General features: G+C 42.4%; 1 protein-coding gene and 1 non-coding gene across 2 annotated transcripts in view; one reads left to right on the forward strand and one right to left on the reverse strand.

Moving 5' to 3' along the window:
* Positions 1–17,541, reverse strand: part of FAM171B (family with sequence similarity 171 member B) — a 73,394-nt gene extending 55,853 nt beyond the window's left edge. The window contains exon 1 of the mRNA XM_049773189.1: positions 17,313–17,541. Coding sequence (XP_049629146.1) covers positions 17,313–17,541 — 229 coding nt within the window. The remainder of the gene's footprint in view (positions 1–17,312) is intronic.
* On the forward strand, positions 9,644–9,775 carry LOC126010111 (small nucleolar RNA SNORA51). Its single transcript, XR_007496247.1, has one exon. It is a non-coding gene; the product is annotated as a small nucleolar RNA SNORA51 (small nucleolar RNA).
* Positions 17,542–22,861: the final 5,320 nt, after the last annotated feature.

The raw sequence follows: 22,861 nt of genomic DNA on the forward strand, positions 1-22,861 counted from the left end.
AAAAAAAGAAATTTCCAGTTGTAAGACACGAGAGGCCAGAGAAATAGCACAGTGAGTAAGACGTTTGACTTGCACATAGCCTACCCAGGTTTGATCCCCAGCATCCCTGAGTGTGGCCCCAAAACAAACAAACAAACAAACAAAAAGACACATGAATTCCAGAACAAAGAACAAACTATAGTTTGTGAGTTATTTATGTGTTTGTGTGTGCATGTTTGGGAGGTGTGGTGTGTGTGTGTGTGTGTGTGTGTGTGTGTGTGTGTGTGTGTAGGAAATCAATGGTCCAGTTAGCCATGATTAAACTTAAATACCTGTGATCTATCCATATAAAGATGTCAAGCTAATTGGTGGCTAGACACAGGAAAAGCTCTTAAAGTCTTGACATATAGATGGTATTTAAAGTACTGTGAGAGGCAAGAATAAGAAGAGTCAAAGAATGAAAACTTCTAAAACTTCAATACATCAGAGGCTTAAGAAAATCTGAAAAAGAAACTGTATGCTAAAGCGATTTCCCTAAAACTCAAACACCTTTTCATTCTGCTATTCATTCTTCATAAGATATAGCTTTTCCAATAGAAACACTTATTAGTGAAACCAGAAAAGGTGTGAAGCAAAAAAAAGAGATTAAGGAAAATATGAGTCTTACTGAGTTTACAGATGGTAATTCTGAAAGCTGGGACAGCATTGGTGATGGAGATAAGTTAAATCATAGGCTTAAATCACTAGACACTGTATTGTTGACCCTAAAACTGTTCAAAGACCAAAGATTAGTGCTTGCTTCAGCATGTAGGCGAAGATTGAGGTTTTAATAAAGCCTCTATTGGGGGGGGACTTAACACCAGGGTGGGCCCTCATCTGCTAAGATGACTGGAGTTTATAATCAGGCCTAGAGGGATTTGATGACTCACAAAGACATCAGAGCCCTTATTAAGATTATTAACTTAATCTCTAAGACCCCTTTCTTTCAGGGGAATTAAAGAGCCAGGATGCAGTTTCTGTGTTGACTGCCAAAAAAATAATTCTGAACAGATCTTTTTTAAATTTATAAGGTATGTTGCTTGCTGATTATAAGTAATAAATATAGATATAAAAATATCAAAAGACACTTGTATATTGATTGTCACTTTATAAATGCAATGAAAAAGTCAAAGGCTGAATGGACTGACAAGCTACACATAGCTCAAAGCAACCTCAAGTTCCTCTAAGGGTCAGAAACTTTCTGGCTGGGCTGATCATGCTACCGTCATACTTACTAATTTCATCCACTATGTATGCATGACCACAGAAAACCTCAAGGTTAAAATGAGCAGTACTTTTATTTGAGTCTGAATGTTACCTCTGTTCATTTTTTTTTTTTTTTTTTTGAGTATACTCAAAACGTTTCCTTGGGGATTTAAAACTTTCTTAAAAATCTTTCAGGGGCTGGTGAGGTGGTTCTAGAGGTAAGGTGTCTGCCTTGCGAGCACTAGCCAAGAAAGGACCACAGTTCGATCCCCCGGCATCCCATATGGTCCCCCCAAGCCAGGGGCAATTTCTGAGCGCTTAGCCAGGAGTAATCCCTGAGCATCAAACGGGTGTGGCCCGAAAAACCAAAAAAAAAAAAAAATCATTGATAATGGGGCCAGAGAGATAGCATGGGGGTAAGGCATTTGCCTTTCATGCAGAAGGTTGGTGGTTCGGATCTCGGCATCCCATATGGTCCCCTGAGCCAGCCAGGAGCGATTTCTTAGCATAGAGCCAGGAGTAAACCCTGAGCGCTGCCGGTTGTGACCCAAAAGACAAAAACCAAAAAAAAAAAAAAAAAAAAAAAAAAATCTTGCAGAAACTGTGATAACTAGACAATTACAATTACAGACCTATTATTAATTTCAGAGTGATCCCAAATCCCTAACCTTCCCATCAGCCATTCAGAACTTCTGCATTACTTAGGGAAAAGGAGAGTACGTCTTCTACACATGCAGAAAAAAATGCAAGGAAGAGTAAACAACATACTTGACTCACTCATACATGCCACAGCTAGTTACATGTCCTCTTATCTGGGGAGGGGCCACACCCAGTCTCTCTCTCCACCCACTCCAACCCCCCCCCCAATGCCTGTCTTCATTTGATCCCCTAAAGACTTCACATCCTACTATGCTCTGTCTTCATTGACCAGACTAGTGATTCACCTTTAGGGTTCAGAAGCAATTTCAATTTTTTTTTGGGGGGGGGTGGTTTGGGTCACACGGGCAGCGCTCAGGAGTTACTCCTGGCTCTACACTCAAAAATCGCTCCTGGCAGGCTCAGGGACCATATGGGATGCCGGGATTCAAACCACCGTTCTTCTGCATGCAAGTCAAACACCTTACTGCTGTGCTATCTTTCCGGCCCCAAGAAGCAATTTCAAAAGACACATTCCTGACTCTTCTGCTTCACAAACTTAATCAAATGGTAGATAAAATTTGGATTTCAAAAACTTAGCTTAGTTCACATTTGCTAAAAATGACATTATTAAATCAACCTTAATATTTTTTGTTAGGGGGGCACTCTTGGCAATACCCCTGACTCTGCGCTCAAGACATACTCCATATGGTGCTTGGAAGATCACATGGGATGCCAGGGGATCAAAAGTGGGTGGGCCATGTGCAAGGCAAACACATACTACCTGCTGTGCTATTGCCTCAGACCCACAACCTTGATTTTCTATCAAATTTTCTACATGGCAGGTAGTATTACAATCACAACTGATGTGATGTATTCTAGTAGAACACTTAGAAAGCAGGGCAGGAGAGATAGCACAACCGTGGGGCATTTGCCTTGCATACGGCAGACCTGGGGAGGAACCTGGTTCAATTCCCAGCATCCCATATAGTCTCCCAGCCTGCTAGTGGTGACTTCTGAGTTCAGGGCCAGTAGTGTCCCCTAAGCACTGCTGGGTGTGGCCCCAAAACCAATCAACCAATAAATAAATGAAGTTTAAAAAAAAAGAAAGAACACTTGGAAAGCAATTTTTACTTTGCTCAGCCAACAACCCAAAGGAATCTTAGAATTGAATCAAAGGGGAAATTCTTATGTTTTAATTGTTGCATACTTTCAAAATACAGGCGGGGGCCAGAGTGATTTTTAGTGGCTTTGAGTGCTTGCCTTGCAACATATGGTCATAAATGCAAATTCTCAATGTCCCATGAAATGATCCTGGCAGCTCTGCAAGTGATTTCTGGCTGCAACACAGTAGATGCATGTGAACAACATACAACCCCTGGCAAGCACCAGCAGAAAAAATTAATAGAGCCAGAGATACTACAGCAGGTAAAGTGCTTACGTTGCACACAGCCATCCTGGGTTCCATCTGCAGCACCCCATATGGCTCCCAAGGGGACCACCAGGAGCGATCCCTGACCAGTGAGCCAGGAGTAAGTCCTGAGCACTACTGGGTGTGGCCCAAAAAAGAAATATCTGAGTGACACAACCAAGAAGTATGCTCTCTGGTGAGCACATATGTGACCACCACAAAACTAACTTGTGTGTTCCAGTTAGAAGTGTGCTGTGCTCAAGGACCTCAACTTCAGATGTGCTCATCGACATCACATAATCATAATCGTCAACAAAATAATGGTTTAGAAGGCCAAAACCTGACATGTCCTAAACATATAAATGGTGCATACGTATAATGCAAGCAAGAGAACAAATCTTCAAAGCAAACAACTGTTTTCTTTTTTTTTAAAGCAGTTTATGTATTAATTGATTGGTTTGGGGGCCACACCTGGTGATGCTCAGGGGTTACTCCTGGCTCTGTTCTCAGAAATCGCTCCTGGCAAGGTCAGGGGACCATATGGGATGCCAGGAATCGAACCAAACCGGGTTCAGCAAGGCAAATCCCTTACTGCTGTGCTATCCCTTCTTTTGTTCTTGTTGTTTTGGAGCCACACTTGGCAGTGCTCCAGACTTATTCCTGGCTCTACACTCCGAGATCTCTCCTGGAGAGGCTCCAAGGACAATATGTGGTACCAAGGACAACACAGCTGTACCGCCAAGCTCTTTGTCCGTTGTTGCTCTCTCCTACTTAGAACCATTCTCTTAAAACTATTGCTTAAGAAATCTGACTATAGGGGGCGGAGAGATAGCATGGAGGTAGGGCATTTGCCTTTCATCCAGAAGGACAGTGGTTCAAATCCTGGCATCCCATATAGTTCCCCGTGCCTGCCAGGGGAAATTTCTGAGCGCAGAGCCAGGAGTAACCCCTAGCACTGCCGGGTGTGACCCAAAAAAAAGAAAAAGAAAAAGAAAAGAAATCGGACTATAAGCAGAATTCACCAATTATAGATGGAACACATTATTATATGGTTGACTACTCCTCTCCCTCTGACTTATTTTGCTCAATATAATACTTTCCATGTCCATCCATGTATAAGCAATTTTCATGACTTCATTTTTCTAAACAGCTTCATAGTATTTCATTGTATAAATATATCAGTTTCTTAGGCTACTCATCTGTTCTCGGGCACTGGAGTTGTTTCCAGATACTGAATAATGTGAATAGTGCTGCAATTAACATAGTAGTGCAGAGAGCTTTTTTGCATTGGATGTTTGGGCTTCCAGGATATATGCCTAAATGCACTCATTTGTGGGATTAAAAAAAAGATTGTGGGGCCAGAGCCAGAGAACCAGTGGATAGGGACATTTGGCTTGCTTATGGACAATCTGAGTTTGATCCCTGACATCCCAAATGGTCCCCTGAGCCTGTCCAGTAATGATTCCTGAGCATAGAGCCATGATTAATCAGCTGGGAAGATACTGGGTATGGCCCAAAAAACAAAAACAAAACAAAACAAAAAGAAAAAGATAGTAAGGTAATAAGACCAAAGACAACAAAGATGAGAGCCAGAACAAACAGTCGTTGGTAGGAAGCTTGCCACAAATAACAGGGGAGTACAGTTAGGGCAGAGAAGGCACCACTATGACGATGACAGTTGGAAATGATCACACTGGACAAGAACTAGATGCCCAATGGAGATAGATGATACTCCTTTAGTAACAATATTGCAAACCACAGTGTCTAAAAGAAAAAAGAGAGAGAAGAAAAATATCTGCCATTAGAGGCAGGCAGGAGAAAAGGCTGAGGGAGGGAGAAAGGGAAACTGGGGAATACTGGAAGCCAGAAATGTACACTGGCAAAGGATGTTGTGCATTCTATGACTGAAACTCAATCATGAACAACTTATAAGTGGTGTGTGTCTCATGGTAACTCAATTAAAGAATTTTTTAAAAAAGAAAAGAAAATACAATATTTATTTCTTACTAATGTTTCTGGACCAAGAATATTGACACAATCATTACATTAAGCCAAGTGAGTGAATGACAAAATACTAGTCAAGAATTTTGAGAGGGGCTGGAGAGATAACACAGTGGTAGGGGCATTTGCCTTACATTCAGCTGAACCCAGGACAGATCCGGTTCAAATCCCGGCATCCTATGTGCTTCCCAGACTATCAGGGGCAATTTCTGAGTGCAGAGCCAGAAGAGACCCCTGAACGCCACTGGGTATGGCCCAAAAACCAATCAATCAATAAATAAAGTTTTAAAAAACAAAAACAGGAATTTTTATTTTGTTTATTTGGTTTGGGGCCACACCAGCGGGTACTCAGGGGTTACTCCCTGGCTCTGTGCTCAGAAATCACTCCTAGCAGGCACAGGATACAAGATGGGATGCCAGGATTCGAAACCACCATTGGCCCTGGGTCAGCTGCTTGCAAGGCAAGATGTTTCCTACTGCTGTACTATCTTTCCAACCCCCCACCTACCCCCCCAAAAAAAATTTTTTTGAGGCCCGGAGAGATAGCACCAGCGGCGTTTGCCTTGCAGAGCAGCCGATCCAGGACCAAAAGGTGGTTGGTTCGAATCCCAGTGTCCCATATGGTCCCCCGTGCCTGCCAGGAGCTATTTCTGAGCAGACAGCCAGGAGTAACCCGCTGAGCGCCGCCATGGTGGCCCAAAAACCAAAAAAAAAAAAAAAAAAAAAAAAAAAAATGGGGCCGGGCGGTGGTGCTAAAGGTAAGGTGCCTGCCTTACCTGCGCTAGCCTAGCCTAGGACGGACCGCGGTTTGATCCCCCGGCGTCCCATATGGTCCCCCAAGCCAGGAGCAACTTCTGAGCGCATAGCCAGGAGTAACCCCTGAGCGTCACCGGGTGTGGCCCAAAAACCAAAAAAAAAAAAAATAAAAATAAAAATAAAAATAAAAAAAATAAAATAAATTTTTTGAAAGAAAATCAAGTTCAGGGGCCGAAGAGATAGCAGAGCGGTAGGGCGTTTGCTTTGCATGCCACTGATCCGTGACAGATGGTAGTTCAAATCCCGGCATCCCATATAATCTCCTGTGCCTGCCAGGAGTAATTTCTGAACACAGAGCCAGGAAAGATCCCTGAGCACCGCCAGGTGTGACCCAAAACCAAAAAACAAGAAAGGAAAAGAAAAGAAAATCAAGTTCAATGTTTAGGTGCCTGGAAAAAGAGTTGTATTTCATAAAAAATATTCAGTAGTTTCTAATCAATCACATTCTTTTTTAAGTCACAAACTGAACTCCAATTTAACATAATTTCATGTTTTTCAACCTGTAGTCAATTTAAAAGAATATTGCTCCCTTTATTTATTAGAATCTTGTTAAGAAATTATTGCCACCCACCTAGAAATATGCCCTTTAAAGTCATGTTTTTTTCTCTAAGTAAAATAGTTGAAATTTCTAACCTTACTTCTATTGATTTTTAAATTCTTTGGAAGTAAATACATGATTTGATTAAATCAAAAATAAGGGGCTGGAGAAATATAGTACAAGTGGGTAGAATGTTTGTTTGCCTGGCACATGGCTCTCCCAGTTCGATCTCTGCCATCCCATATGGTCCTAAGAACCTGCCAAAGTGACTCCAAAAGTGCAGAACCAGGAGTAACCTCCGAGTACTGCTGGGTGTGCCCTACCTTCAAATTTTAAATCACTACTTGAATTTAATAATAAAAAAAAATGTATAGCAATGTGACACTAATGTGAATGGGGTTGTTTTCTTTTTTTTTTTTTTTTTTTTGGTTTTTCGGGCCACACCCGTTTGATGCTCAGGGGTTACTCCTGGCTAAGTTCTCAGAAATTGCCCCTGGCTTGGGGGGACCATATGGGACGCCGGGGATCGAACTGCAGTCCTGATCCTTGGCTAGCGCTTGTAAGGCAGACACCTTACCTCTAGCGCCACCTCGCCGGCCCCTGGGGTTGTTTTCTTAATGTCCATTTCTTCCCTATCATTATTGATGTATAAAAAGGCCATTGATTTCTGTGTATTAATTTTATAGCCTGCTACGTTGCTATATGCATCTATTGTTTCTAAAAGCTTTTTGATAGACTCTTTAGGGTTTTCTAAGTATAGTATCATGTCACCTGCAAACAGTGAGAGCTTGACTTCTTCCTTTCCTATCTGGATTCCCTTGATATCTTTTTCTTGCCTAATTGCTATAGCAAGTACTTCCAGTACTATGTTGAATAGGAGTTTTGAGAGTGGGCAACCTTGTCTTGTACCAGAGTTTAGATCGAAGACTTTCAGTTTCTCTCCATTGAGGACAATATTTGCCATAAACTCAAATACCTTGGAGTCTACTTGACTAAAGATGTGAAGGACCTATACAAAGAAAACTATAAAATCCTGCTACAAGAAATAAGAGAAGATACACGGAAATGAAAATCCATACCCTTCTCTTGGATTGGCAGGATTAATATCATTAAAATGACAATACTCCCCAAAGCTTTTACAGATTTAATGCTATCCCTCTAAAGATACCCATGACATTTTTCAAAGAAGTGGATCAAACACTTCTGAAAGTCATTTGAAACAATAAACACCCACGAATAGCTAAAGCAATACTTGGAAAAAGGAATATGGGAGGTATTACTTTCCCCAACTTTAAACTGTATTACAAAGCAATAATTATCAAAACAGCATGGTATTGGAATAAAGACAGATCCTCAGATCAGTGGAACAGGCTTGAATACTTGGAGAATGTTCCCCAGATATACCGTCACCTAAATTTTGATAAAAGTGCAAGAAATCCTAAATGGAACAGGGAAGGCCTCTTCAATTAGTGGTGTTGGCACAACTGGTTAGCCACTTGTAAAAAAGCGAACTTAGACCTCCAGTTAACATCATGTACAAAAGTAAAACCCAAATGGATTAAAGTCCTAGATATCAGACCTAAAACCATAAAGTATATAGAACAACATGTCAGTCAAACGCTCCATGACATTGAGACTAAAGGTATCTTTAAAGAGGAAACAGTACTCTCTAAACAAGTGAAAGCAGAAATAGATGGGACTATATTAAGCTGAGAAGCTTCTGTACCTCAAAGGAAATAGTGCCCCGGATACAATAGCCACCTACTGAGTGGGAGAAACTATTTACCCAATACCCATCAGATAAGGGGTTAATATCCAAAATATACAAGGCACTGACACAACTTTACAAGAAAAAATCATCTAACCCTATCAAAAACTGGGGAGAAGAACTGAACAGACACTTTGACAAAAAAGAAATACAAATGGCTAAAAGGCACATGAAAAAATGCTCCATATCACTAATCATCAGGGAGATGCAAATCAAAACAACTATGAGGTACCATCTCACACCACAGAGATTGTCACACATCAGAAAGAATGAGAACAAGCAGCGCTGGCAGGGATGTGGAAAGAAAGGAACTCGTATTCACTGCTGGTTAGAATGTTGTCTAGTCCAACCTTTGTGGAAAGCAATATGGAGATTTCTCCAAAAGCTGGAAGTTGAGCTCCTATACGATCCAGCCATACCCTAGAATGTACCCTAGAAACACAAAAATACAATACAAAAATCCCTTTCTCACAACAAAAGCTGGAAGTTGAGCTCCCATACCATCCAGCTATACCCTAGGACAATGGTCCGCAAACTGCGGCTCGCGAGCCACATGTGGCTCTTTACACTTTAATTTGGCTCTTCTGTGTGCTGGGTGGCCACTCCAGGAGTCAGGACTCTGCTCCTAGCCTCTGTCAGTGTGCGCCCTGTGTGGCTCTCAAAGTAAATGTCAATCGTGGTCTTGGAGAGATTTGGCTCAGTTGAAAAAAAGGTTGCCAACCACTGCCCTACGATATACCCTAGGAACACAAAAATACAATACAAAGATCCCTTTCTCACACCTATATTCATTGCAGCACTGTTTACAATAGCCAGACTCTGGAAACAGCCTAGATGCCCCTCAATAGATGAATGGCTAAAGAAACTATGGTACATATATACAATGGAATATTATGCAGCCGTCAGAAGAGATGAAGTCATGAAATTTTGCTATACATGGATGTATATGGAATCTATTATGCTGAGTGAAATAAGTCAGAGGGAGAGAAATAAACACAGAATGGTCTCACTCATCTATGGGTTTTGAGAAAAATGAAAAACACTTGCATAATGATTCTCAGAGACAAAATAGAGGAGGACTGGAGGGTCCAGCTCCCGACATGAAGCTCACCACAGAGAGTGATGACTGCAGTCACAGAAGTACAGGCCTATGTGGGGTGGGGAGGAAGGACACTTGGGATATTGGTGATGGGAATGTTGCACTAGTAAAGGGTTTTATATATATATATATATATATATAAAGAGATAAGGTCTCCCAATGCTTACTGCAGGCTGTGTTCTTTACACTGACTGTATAGAAAAGGAGGTACAGTAAATGCTCCCCATATACACCTCAAACCAGGCCCTTTGCCTGATCTGTATTGTGAATGGGGGAACAAAAAAAGTATAGCAATATTTTCTATTAAATTTCACTATTTTTAATTAAATTTTATTAAGTAAGTTGAATCCAGCTATACATGTTATGAAAAAAATATTTAGTAGTGGTTACCAGAAAGAAAGACAAACAGGGAGATGGAATAAAGGAATGTAAATCAGAACAAATAAGACACAGTTAAGAGGGTTTGGGGCCAGCACGGTGGTGCTATAGGTAAGGCATCTGCCTTGCAAGCACTAGCCTAGGACGGACCGCAGTTCAATCCCCCAGCATTGCATATGGTCCCCCAAGTCAGGGGCGATTTCTGAGCTCATAGCCAGGAGTAATCCCTGAGCGTCAAACAGATGTGGCCAAAAAAAAAAAAAAACAAAAAACAAAAAACAAAAAAAAGAGGGTTTGTGTGTGTGTGTGTGTGTGTGTGTGTATGTATGTGTGCTTTATTTCCTATAATTTCTTTATTTATGCACCATAATTGAGTTTCTGTGATGCATACCTGAAGCACAAAACTATCACATAAAGATAGGACAATTAAACATAGTACCATTAAATAAGAATGAAGCAGCTTCATTGACTTACAAGAACTAAGCATGGAAATAATATTCATCAATAAAAAAGCAGTAAACCAATGGGGACCAGAGTGATAGCACAGTGTGTAGGATATTTGTCTTACACACATCTGACCCAGGACTAGCCCGCGTTGGATCCCCGGCATCCTAGATGGTCCCCCAAACCTGCCAGGAGCGATTTCTAAGCGCAAAGCCAGGAGTAAATCCCTGAGCCACAGGGTAAAGCCTCCATCCCCAACAAAAAAGTAGTAACCCAAATTGCAGTAACAGATAATAGAATACAGCCCAGCAATAAACTATACTGAGGGGTCAGAGAGATTGCACAGGGGCAATACAATTGCCTTGCATGTGGCTGACACCAAGTGGAATTCCCAGTATCACATATGGTTGCCCAGGAACTACCAGAAGTGGCCCCTGAGCACAGAGCCAGGAGTGAGCACAGCTGGATGTGCCCCAAAACAAAGCTATGAATGATAGTACAGTAGGTAAGGCACTTGCCTTGCACACAGCCAACCCAGGTTCAACCCTGGCATTTCTTATGGTCCCTTCTGTCTAAGATTCCTGAAAGCAAAACCAAGAGTAAGCCATGAACATCCTGAGATGCAGGGGAGCTACAGAAGGTGAGGGAGGGAGAGGGGAGCAAGGGGAAGGAGAGGGAAGGGGGAAAAGGGAAGGAGGGAAGGAAGGATGGAGGGAAGGAAGGAACGAAGGAGGGAAGGAGGGAAGGAAAGAAGAATGAAGGAGGGAAGGAGAGATAGGAAGGAAGGAAGGAAGGAAGGAAGGAAGGAAGGAAGGAAGGAAGGACGCAAGGAAGGACGGAAGGAAGGAGGGAAGGAATTAAAATACCTAAGATTGGAGCCAGAGAGATAGCATGGAGCTAGGGCATTTGCCTTGCATGAAGGACAGTGGTTCAAATCCCAGCATCCCATATGATCCCCAGAGCCTGCCAGGGGTGATTTCTGAACATAGAGCCAGGAGTAACCCCTGAGTGCTGCCGGGTGTGATTTCCCCCCCCCCCACACACACACACACACACCAAAAAAAAAGAAAAAAAAATGCCTAAGGTTGATTAAACCTAAGGAAATTAGACTGAACTAAACATATACCCAGGGGTCTCAAACTCAATTTACCAGGGGGCCACAGGAGGCAAAGTCGGGGTGATCTTTGAGCACAAAGTCAGTAGTACCGTATTTTCTGGCGCATAAGATGACCCCCTAATTTTACAGTTAAAACATAGGTTTAGGCCTATATTTGCTGTATCAGACAGAATGTTCCTGTGCTGCAACTGTATCTTCCACAGTGAGCCAATCACAACAAGCAAAGGTCCAAAGGTTATACTGTAATAGTCGTCCTCTCTGACTCTGGCCAATCTGAGCAGGCTTTTGACAGTGTAGATCCAGGTCCAGAACATTGTCTAATTTGCATGCATCAAAAGCCTGCTTGGATTGGCTGAGTTAGAGAGGTGGTCCAGCAGCCTGGCAGTGATTGGTGCAGGATCGAGTTGGAAATTCATTTTGTGGCAATAGTCAGACAATTTTTGTTTAGCGGCATACTGAAACATTTTTCGAGATAGACTTGGCGTATAAGAGGACCCCCGATTTTCAGTTGACTTTTTTTGTTTCAAAAGTCGTCTTATACGCGGGAAAATATGGTAAGCCTTGAACATTGGGGGGTGTGACCCAAACAACTAAAACAAAACAAAACAAAAAAAGATTCCTCTAGGGCAGGGCCACAAAATGTTGTACGGAGGGCCGCAAATGGCCTGCGAGTTTGAGACCCCTGAATACACTAAAGAATATACTCTATGATTCTACTGTATGACATGTAGAGTGTTTATAAATATATATACCTCATATATATTTATAAGCATATAAATATATATATTTATAAGCACCCTAAATGTCATACAATAGAATATTTATTTCTTTTATATATAAATAATATATTAAAATATTTTATTATACATATTTGTAATATATTTATATAGCGTATAATATGTAGTTCCTTTATTTTGAAGATCACAGAAGTAGGCGAAGGGCTCTATACTCAGAACCATGTTTGAGGGACCATAAGGGGTGCCAGTGATCAAAACTGGGTCAGTTACATGCAATACAAGTACCATGTCTACTAGTGTATCTTTCCAGCACCATCAGTTGCCTTACTTTGTAGAAAATGCAAAGCTAATCTATGATAAAACCAGTATGATCAATGGTTATCATGGAGTAAAAACCAAGTATTCATTGGGACCATTGAACTTTCCACTGAGAAAATAAATGTTCCATATCTTAATAGAGGAGATGGTTATATAGCAATATCCATTTGTCAAAATTACAAAGATATAGGCATTTCAATGGACTGTATCTTGCCGCCTTACAATGAAAATGAGTGAAGAGGTGAGTTAACAAAACAACAGAATTCGATCTTTGTTAAAATTCAGTAATAGGTTCAGTCTTTCAATATTATTGCTGACTTTTTCAGATTTGTATTTGAATCATTACAAATACATTTGACCATTTTCTTTTTTCTTTTTCTTTTTCTTTTTTTTTTTTTTTTGGCTTTTGGTTTTTGGGTCACACTGGCAGTGCTTAGGGGTTCCTCCTGGCTCTATACTCAGAAATTGCTCCTGGCAGGCTCAGGGTCCATATGGGATGCCAGGATTCGAACCACCATCCTTCTGCATGCAAGTCAAATGCCCTGTATCTCTCCGACCCCCCATTTGACCATTTTCTAAAATAAAAAACAATTAAAAATAATATTAGTGGGGCCAGAGGAACAACACAGTGGTAGGGTGTTTTTCTTGCACAAAGCCAACTCAGGAAGGACTCGGGTTTGATCCCCAGCATACTATGTGGCCTGCCAGGAATGATTTCTGAGCACAAAGCCAGGAGTAATCCCTGAGTGCAGCCAAGTGTGTCCCAAAAGCCAAAATCAAACAAACAAACAAAAAACACAAAAAGATCTTTTGTTAAACAGATATGAATAAAATCATTTTAAAAAAAGATAATACTAGGGGGCCCGGAGAGATAGCACAGTGGTGTTTGCCTTGCAAGTAGCTGATCCAGGACCTAAGGTGATTGGTTCGAATTCCGGTATCCCATATGGTCCCCGTGCCTGCCAGGAGCTATTTCTGAGCAGACATCCAGGAGTAATCCCTGAGCAATGCCGGGTGTGGCCCAAAAAACAAAAAACAAAAAAACAAAAAAACAAAAAAAAAAAGATAATACTAGTAAGAAACTGTGGTGATGGATGCAGTGAATCTTATACAGATAAAAGTATAAAACTAGGGCCAGAGTATAGCACAGTGGGTGTTTTCTTTGCATATAGCTGACCCAGTTCGATTCCTGGCATCCCATATGGTCCCAAGCCTGCCAGGAGAAATTTCTAGTGCAGAGCCAGAAGTAACTCCTAAGCATAGCTGGGTATGCTTCTCCATCCCAAAATACAAATTCCATGTAAAATATATAAGTGCCTGAATCCCCTGCCAGGACTGATTCCAGAGCACAGCCAGGAGTAAGTCCTGAAGACTTCTGGATGTGGTCATAAAGCAATAAACAAAGCAAAAGTTGAGGATAGAAGAGGGTATATGCAGATTAATATTATAGGTAGGCTCTCTCAGATTCCTGACAAACCTGAAGCTCAGAATGTTCCAGAATTACAGGTAGAAAAAAAAATGACAATATGCAGCTTCCAGGTCACTTGCAAACAGGAAAAAACAGAACACCAGTGTGGTGACAGGAGAGTGAGTTAGGGTCAGAACTATGGCAACTTGGAGTGGGAATTCCTTAGAGACCCCTTTGTAGGCAATTTTTGAGACTTGAAGTCCAGTGTGGGAGATGAGAAGCCAATAAAAACCCATGGCAGAAATGATCCTATTAATGAATGTCCTTGGAAAGATCCAAGCTGCTGAGGAACAAAGGCTGGGCTGGAGGACTAGTTTCATCCAGATCACAAAGGGCCCAGAGAAATATTTCAACTCCCTGCAATTATAGTTGTGTTATATGACTTTGTTCCAATAAACTGTGAGATTCGTCAACGCAACTCATCAACTCTTGTTTGTCACTGACTTACTGTATTTTCCGCCGTATAAGACGACTTTTGAAACAAAAAAAGTCAACCGAAAATCGGGGGTCGTCTTATATGCCGAGTATATCCCCAAAAAAGTTTCTAATATGCCACTAAACGATCTGACTATTGCCACAAAACGAATTTTCCAACTCGATCCTGCACCAATCACTGCCAGGCTGCTGGACCACCTCTCTAACTCAGCCAATCCAAGCAGACTTTTGATGCATGCAAATTAGACAATGTTCTGGACCTGGATCTACACTGTCAAAAGCCTGCTCAGATTGGCCAGAGTCAGAGAGGAAGTCTATTACAGTATACCCTTTGAACCTTTGCTTGTTGTGGTTGGCTCACTGTGGTACATACAGTTGCAGCACAGGAACGTTCTGTCTGATACAGCGAATATAGGCCTAAACCTATGTTTTCACTGCAAAATTAGGGGCTCGTCTTATACGCCCAGTCGTCTTATACGCCGTCAAATATGGTACTTGAACATAAGGTTCTGGAGAGTTCCAGAGGGAAGCAAGAGTCCTTCTATGTTAATTTTTAGGTTGATCCTTTAGATAGTGTATCATCCTATCTAATCTACTGTAATTAAGACAAAACCTGCCAGTTTCCCAACACACCTTTTCAAAGATACTTCTTTACAAAAACAGGAATAAGGAAATTCTTACCAAAATACGAGGAAGGTAACAAAAACCCAAAACTCACATATAGTAATCACAAATCAACCAATGAGTAGTCAGAATCTATTTAATACTCCTGTTTTGGTTTTTTGTTGCTTTGGGGCCATAACCCGCCATTATTCCTTCCTGACTCTGCATTCCAGGATCACTCCTAGCAGGCCTGGGGATAGGGGGATTTGGGAAACTGGAAATCAAACCCAGCTAGACTCTCATGCAAGCAAGACAAGCCTCCTATCTGCTATACTATATCACTCCGGTCCTTAAGTGATATTCTTTTTGAAAATAAAAATATATTGCAAGCCATAAAATCGAACCATTCTCTCCCAGGACTTGTGTTGCAAAATGAACTCATACTAATTCCTTTCATAATGAAGACAGACTCTCAACCACTCTCTAAATTTAAAGTTTAGCAAATTGCAGGCTAACAGGGGCCTCTACCAAAGCATACTGTTAGCACTTCCAGGTACAAAAAAACAACACTGTACCTGTGAGGACTTTTAAGCCACACTCGGGTGTTAAATTGGTTTAAGAGAGTGTCAGAAACACATGCTTGCCGCCACACTTCGGTGGTTCCATTCTATGCTCAGCGTACTCTGATAAATTAAATCATTCTGGCTTGGCCATGAATCCCAGCTGGCATGCCCTAGCACTGCTCTTTGAAGCAGAGCAAGCAGTAGAAGAATAAGCTGCCGGTGCCCCTCACCCCCCAAAAAATAAATCTCATTTTCAACACCTCGTCTATATAAGGTCTAGGTAAGGTGTGATTTTAAACAACTGCAGAAGTGAAGAGAGAACTCCTTTGGTTTTGCAGACATGCTTGCTAGGAAGCGGCTGGCTTTTATCCCTTCAAAACAGGCAACATCTTCGGTTGGAGGGATGCAGGGTGGAGGCGGGGAGAGGCCATTAAATGGGATAAACCAAACCACCCTTCTGCTAACCATGGGCAAGAAGGGGGACAGGGGCGTTTTTTCTTTGGAGAAACCAAGTACTTTCAGCCCATGATCCTAGCTAGCGTGCATTTCCCTAGCCTCGGCCGAATACCAACCAGAAGCCTCATTAAGTTGCTAACAAGTGATTCAATTCTCTCTGCGGCCAGGTTTCTGCACACTCCTGCACCTCACTACAGAGCTCTCACGAACCCCCACACCATTTTCTCCCCCCCCCCCAAATATAGCGCCTTCTCTAGCTCCCTTATTCTCTTTCATCTTATTCTGCGGAAGGCAAAAATTCTGGCCAACTAACTGCCTGCCTGCAACCCTTCCCGGCTATCAGAAGAGATAGAAATAAATAATAAATCAAGATGTCTTTTTCACCCCAAGGGATCTCAATTTAAATAGTGCAGGGCGGGGCGAGATGGAGGGGAAAAAAGAGGTGTGTGGGTGTCCAATGCATAACAAAAAAATAATAATAATTTTTGGTATGAAGGATAGGGAAGAGAATGCCTACAGGATTTGAAAATTGAGAGAGAGAGAGAGAGAGAGAGAGAGAGAGAGAGAGAGAGAGAGAGAGAATGGGGGAAGGATAGAGAAGAGAATGCCTACAGGGGATTTAAAAATTGAATGTGTGTACGAGAGAAGAGAGAGAGAGAGAAAAACAGTAAAACAGTATGGGGGAAGGATAGAGAAGAGAATGCCTAGAGGGGATTTAAAAATTGAGTGAGTGTGTGTGTGTCTGTGTGTGTGTGTGTGTGTGTGTGTGAGAGAGAGAGAGAGAGAGAGAGAGAGAGAGAGAGAGAGAGAGAGAGAGAGAGAGAGAGGGAGAGGGAGAGGGAGAGAGAGAGGGAGGGAGGGAGAAGGATAGAGAAGAGAATGCTTACAGGATTTGAAAATTGAATGTGTGTACGAGAGAGAAGAGAGGGAGAGAGAAACAGTATGGGGGAAGGATAGAGAAGAGAATGCCTACAGGATTTGAAAATTGAGAGAGAGAGGACAGACAGACAGACAGACAGACAGACAGACAGACAGACAGACAGAGACAGAGACAGAAAGAGAGAGAGACAGAGACAGAGAGAAGAGGAAGAGAGAACAGTATGGGGGAAGGATAGAGAAGAGAATGCCTACAGGATTTGAAAATTGAGAGAAACAGTCGTCCCCAGGGCAACGAGATGAATTGCAAGATGGGGTGACAACAATCAATCACCCCGACCCTGCAAGCCCTCCCCACGGCTGCAGCCCCGCGCGCTCCCCGCACCCACCCCCAGCACCTGATGCCCGCACGGCCGGAGCCTACCTGGCGCGGGGACGGTGGCGGCCGTGTTAGCAAAGGTCCCCGGCACGTCCGGCCGCTCGGCCGCCGCCGCCGCCGCCGCCTCCCGCTGCCGCTGCTGCTGCTGCTGGATGAGGCTGAGGTCGGAGCGGCCGAGCTCGGCCCGGGCGGCCGCGGGCACCGGCCTCGCCCTCAGCAGCACGGCCAGGCCGAGCAGCAGCGCGCAGGGCACCCGCCGGCGCAGCCTCGCCATGCCGGGAGCCGCGGGGCCGCGGCGGCATAGTGCGGGGCGCTGGGCCTGCGGGCTGGGCTGCGGCTCCTCCCGCACCCGCGCCTGGCGGGCGGGACTGAGCCTCCCGACACGTGACTGGGGCGGGGCGCGGGCGGCGGCGGGGTTGGGGGGCTCAGCATCACCCCCTTCCCTTCCCAGGCACGTGATGCTCGGGGAGGAGCCAGAAGCGCCCCGGAGCCCCCCGGCTGCGGGAAGGTGCTGGAGGGAGGATGGAGGGAGGCTGGCAGCCCCCCCGCGCCCCAAGAAATTCATCTGGGCGTGCAGCAAAATGACCCCCAGATCGCCCCTCTAGGGAAGCTGGTGGTACCCCGACTACCCGCCTGCAACGCTACCCCCGGACCCCCGGTGCCCAAGTGGCTGGGCAGCATCAACAGCAGCATCAATCAGAGCATCCTCTTGCCTGCATCCCGACTCAGCTGGACCAAAGTCATCGGCAGCGCTCCAGAGTGCTACTGAACTTTTATTTTTCTGTTAAATCGGGGGGGTTTCTTTCTATATTGTATTTATGTATTTATTATTTATTTATTTTGGTTTTGGGGTCACACCCGGCAGCGCTCAGGGGTTACTCCTGGCTCTGCGCTCAGAAATCGCCCCCTAGCAGGCTCTGGAGACCATATGGGATGCCGGGATTCGAACCACCGTAGATCCTGGGTCGGCCCCTTGCAAGGCAAACGCCCCACTGCTGTGCTATCTCTCAGGCCCCTCTTCCTATATTTTAAAATAAGAAGCATTTTTTGTCAAGCTGGAGGCTGCACCCTGCTATTGTTTAAACGTTTGTTTTGGGGTTTTTGTTGTTGTTGTTGTTGTTGTTTTCTTTTTTACTCCAGGGGAAGCAGATGGTGCCAGCTCGATGGAGTAAAGATGCAATGAATGTTCTAGGAGCCAACTACCTGTTAGGGCCCAGGGATGTGTAAACAAGCATATTCTAATCCGGAGTGGCGCTAGCAACCTGAGAAACGCTGCCTTGTGACCGGTTGCACTGAATTGGAAGGAATTAGCTCCCAGGGATGTTGAAACGCTGGGGGAGATGGGGTTGAAAGAAAAGCTTGCTCCGCTCATTCTTAGCCTGCAGCAAACCAGCTCCTCTATGAAAAAAATAAATAAAATAAAATAAAAGGTCTTTGGTGCCAAACTTAGAGGTGTTCTGTGACACGGCATGCTTGGAAATTTGAGGCATTGGTCAAGACAGAATAAAAATGTTTTAAGATGGAAAAAAGAGTGAAGGCCAGATGATTAAAAACAGATTAACAAACACTTCTGTAGTGCCAGACACTGCTGAAACATTTTATAGATTTTCTAGCTCCTGGAATAATCTATAGCAGATGCTATATAAGGGCATTGAAGTTCATAGTGCAAGTGATTAGAAAGTAGTGAAGGAACGTAGTCAGGGAAGGCTTGCTACCAGTTCACATTCTGCAAAACTTACTTTGCTGTACAGAAGATGGATTGTACAGAAAGTGACCTCTGTCCCTGAGGAGATGTCCAGTATTTGTCAGGCTGAAAGGAGGTGTGGAAAAGTCTATAGATAGGACTAGAATTAACAAAGATGTTTAGATGGGAAAGGGAGAGGAGAGAGATGGGAACCCAAATCGCCAGATAAATATCTTGTAATGTCATTAAGATGAATTGACCAAACAAATTGCAGCTATCTAGAAACCACAATGCACAGAGAGTAGCAATCTTTACCTTTAGATGCTTAAGAGACTTCTTAGAGCCAAGGCTATAACAGAATATTTCATGGCATAGAGACTACAGCTCATTTGACTGGTTGGTTGGTCTTTTTCCACTCTCAGCTTTTATATTTGTAATCTTCCTGATGTTTCCAACATGCTGGGAAAGTACACGCTTCTCAGTGGGACCAAATTATTCACTGGTCAAAGATATAGTAAATAGTCCCTCCATAATTGTATGCAGAGAATAATAGAAATAGGCATTTTTACATATAGAACCTCCTTTCACTATTACAGTGATTCTACAAAGCAGCTTTCATTGTTCTAGTTAGTAAATTCTGAAGTCCAGAAAGGACAGTGTCATGCTCAAGGAAATACTAATTGCTTATAACTTTACCTTTCTGTACTGTCTGAAACTTTCATCAGGAGTGTGCTGCTTTTTCAGTGGCTTTTGGGGGTGTGGGAGGGGGAATTATGTGGGTGGGACCAGGAATTTAATGCAAGTGGGTCAAGCACATGCTTTGTTTGTGTGAAGCCCTGGGTTCCATCCCTGCACACTTGACCCCTGAACACCACAGAATATGCCCCTCAGTACCACCACAAAAATAAACTATGTTGACGACAAAAGTATAGAAAAATGTGGATGCCAACAGCATACCATTGGTCATGCACCTTTACATATGCACACTCATAAAAGAGGAAGCCTCAGTTTCTTCTTGCCAACAGTTCCACCCATTGACCTAACACACACACACACACACACACACACACACACACACACACACACACACACACACACCATCCCCAAGGCCTAGCTAATACGTTAAACATTCCTAACTAGAGCATAGAATTCTGCCTCAGAGTTTAGGTTCACTGAGACTAAGATAATAGACAATGCCCAAGGCAAATGGCCAAGGCCAAGGAACTCAGCCCAGACCATTAGGTAGGATCCTTCCTGCATTCTTGCATTAATTGATAAAGAATGTAAAGAGCCTTTTTATTTATTTTTAAACCATTTTATTTATTTATTTTGGTTTAGGGGTCACACCTAGCTGCACTCAGGTTACTTCTGTTTCTGTGCTCAGAAATCGCTGCTGGGAGGCTTGGAGGACCACATGGGATGCCAGGGATCATACTTAGGTCTATCCTGGGTAGGCAGAATACAAGGCAAACACCCTACCACTGTATTTTGTTGTTGTTGTTGTTATTGTTGTTGTTGTTTCTTCCAACTTACCTCTGCTCCTGGAAAGAATAAAAACATAAGTTGAAATGGTGCCCAAAGCCTGACTGGCATATTGAGAGGAAAGGGATGCTGCCAAGAAGTTCTGTCATCTTGCATCTAGTGGACAAGACATCTTGAACATGTTTAAAACTAACCTTCTAGGGGTACAAGCCACAGCGCCGCAGTTCCCAGGAGAGGTTTCAGGTCCTTCAGTACTATTGTTTGGGAAGAAATAAAAGAAATAAGTTTTTCAGTTAAGATGTTTTTACATGATTTGTAGATGCTTTATTATTAATTTAGCTTATGCTTAAAAAAATCATATATGGTACAATCATGGCTACCAGTTTGAGGAATCAAAAAATTGAAGAAATAGATCTAAAATGTTTTTTGCAATATCTTGTCTTACTTTAAATTAAAAAATAAAAATTTAATATACCCATTTCTGTGTTTTTTTTGTTTTTGCTTTTCTTTTTTTTTTTTTTTTAATTTTTGGGTCACAAGTGGCAGCACAGATTTCTCCTGACTCTGAGCTCAGAAATCACTCCTGGCAGGCTCAGAGGTCCATCTAGGATGCCAGGGATCAAACCCAGGAACGCCCTACTGCTGTTTTATTACTCCAGTCCAACCATTTCCCTTTTTGGATGTAAGTCCAAAAATTAATATTTTCAGTCTTGAATCACACTCTAGATTTGAGCCCATCAATCACAAAAAGAATGAACCCCTATGATTTTCAGTTTCCATTTAAGTAGGTCCTATTTTTCCCCATCTTTTCTTTTCTTTGTTTTTTTTCCTCCCCTTAAGTAGGTTCTTAGCAGGCAGGTCCTTAAAGACTTTTAGAAAGTTATTATTATTTGCATGCTAAACCCTTGTTTCAATGTTTTCACTATATATAATTATAATTCTGTAATCAGACCACACACTTCATTTTCTAAGCAAAATAACTTAGAAGTATATTTCATCCATCACTTATACAACATAGAGTTGTCAAAAACAAATCTGTGAATAATTAACTGATTTTAAGCAATATAAGCTAACTGGTATATGCATGGAGGAAAATCCTGCAACATGAAGAAGCGGCATCCTACCAAGTATGCCTTGGAGGTCAATTAGTTTCCCTCAGAATTCCAGCTGACAGTTAATAGCTTCTTTGTTTTTTGTAGGAATGTTGCAAAAGCCATTTCCATTGATATTCATCTTAATACAAAATACAAATAATATCAGACTTACAAAGCCCTGTACAATGATCCTCTGACAAGTAGTTCTTTTTTTTTTTTTTTTTTGGTGGGTTTGGATTTTTTGGGTCACATCTGGTGATGCTCAGGGGGTTATTCCTGGATGTTCACTCAGAAGTCGGTCCTGGAAGGCTCAGGGGACCATAGGAGATGCCGAGATTTGAACTGGGGTCCATCCTGTGTTTTACACGTGCAAGGCAAACACCCCACTGCTGTGCCATCGCTTTGACCCATAGTTCATCATTTATATATATATGTATTTGTATATATATGTATATGTATAATTTTTTTGCTTCATTCTTTTTGCTTTGGGTCATAACTAATGGTACTTATAGCTTCATTCCTGGTTCTGTGCTTAGGAATTACACCTAGTAGTGATTGGGGGTTCAAACCTGGCATGTAAGACAAATGTATTATCATTTGACCCTTTTTAATATTTAGTGAGACTGAGTTAGAGAGGAAGGAGAACAATATGGTGAGAGAAAGGCAGAGACAGAAATAAGAAGACAGAAAGACATAGGGAAATTTCTTTTATCCCCTCAAATTAGATTTATTCACATTACTCCTAGACATATTGATCTCTTTTACCTGGAACTCTTATTCTCTCATCTCTGTGATGGGAAAACTCCCAGAGAGCCTAAAGACTAGCATACATATTACTTTCCTCAAATATATCTCTACTGCCATATATTTCACTTTATCCTGACAAGAGCATAAATGAGACCTCATATTTCCCCTTATGTCTGTTATTTGAAATAAATGTTGGGGACCGAAGTGATAGCGCAGTTGTAGGACATTTATTTGCCTTGTACGCGGCTGATCCAGGATGGATCTCAATTTTATCCCCGCCATCCCGAATGGTCCCCCAAGTCAGGAGCAATTTCTGAGCACATAGCTAGGAGTAACATCCCCTGAGCATCATCAGGTGTGGCCCCAAAACCAAAACGATACAAAACAATAAAAAAAACAAAAACCAGATAAAATAATGTTGACTGATCTAAATCCTCACTAATGGCCCACCCACAGAATGGGAGAAACTATTCATCCAATAACCATCAAATAAGGGGCTAATATGTCAGATATACTAGGTACTGACAGAACTTAACAAGAAAAACACATCTAACCTGATCAAGAAATGAGAGGAAGAAATGAACAGA

The sequence above is a fragment of the Suncus etruscus genome, chromosome 5 (genome assembly GCF_024139225.1).
Source record: "Suncus etruscus isolate mSunEtr1 chromosome 5, mSunEtr1.pri.cur, whole genome shotgun sequence".
Lineage (NCBI taxonomy): Eukaryota > Metazoa > Chordata > Mammalia > Eulipotyphla > Soricidae > Suncus > Suncus etruscus.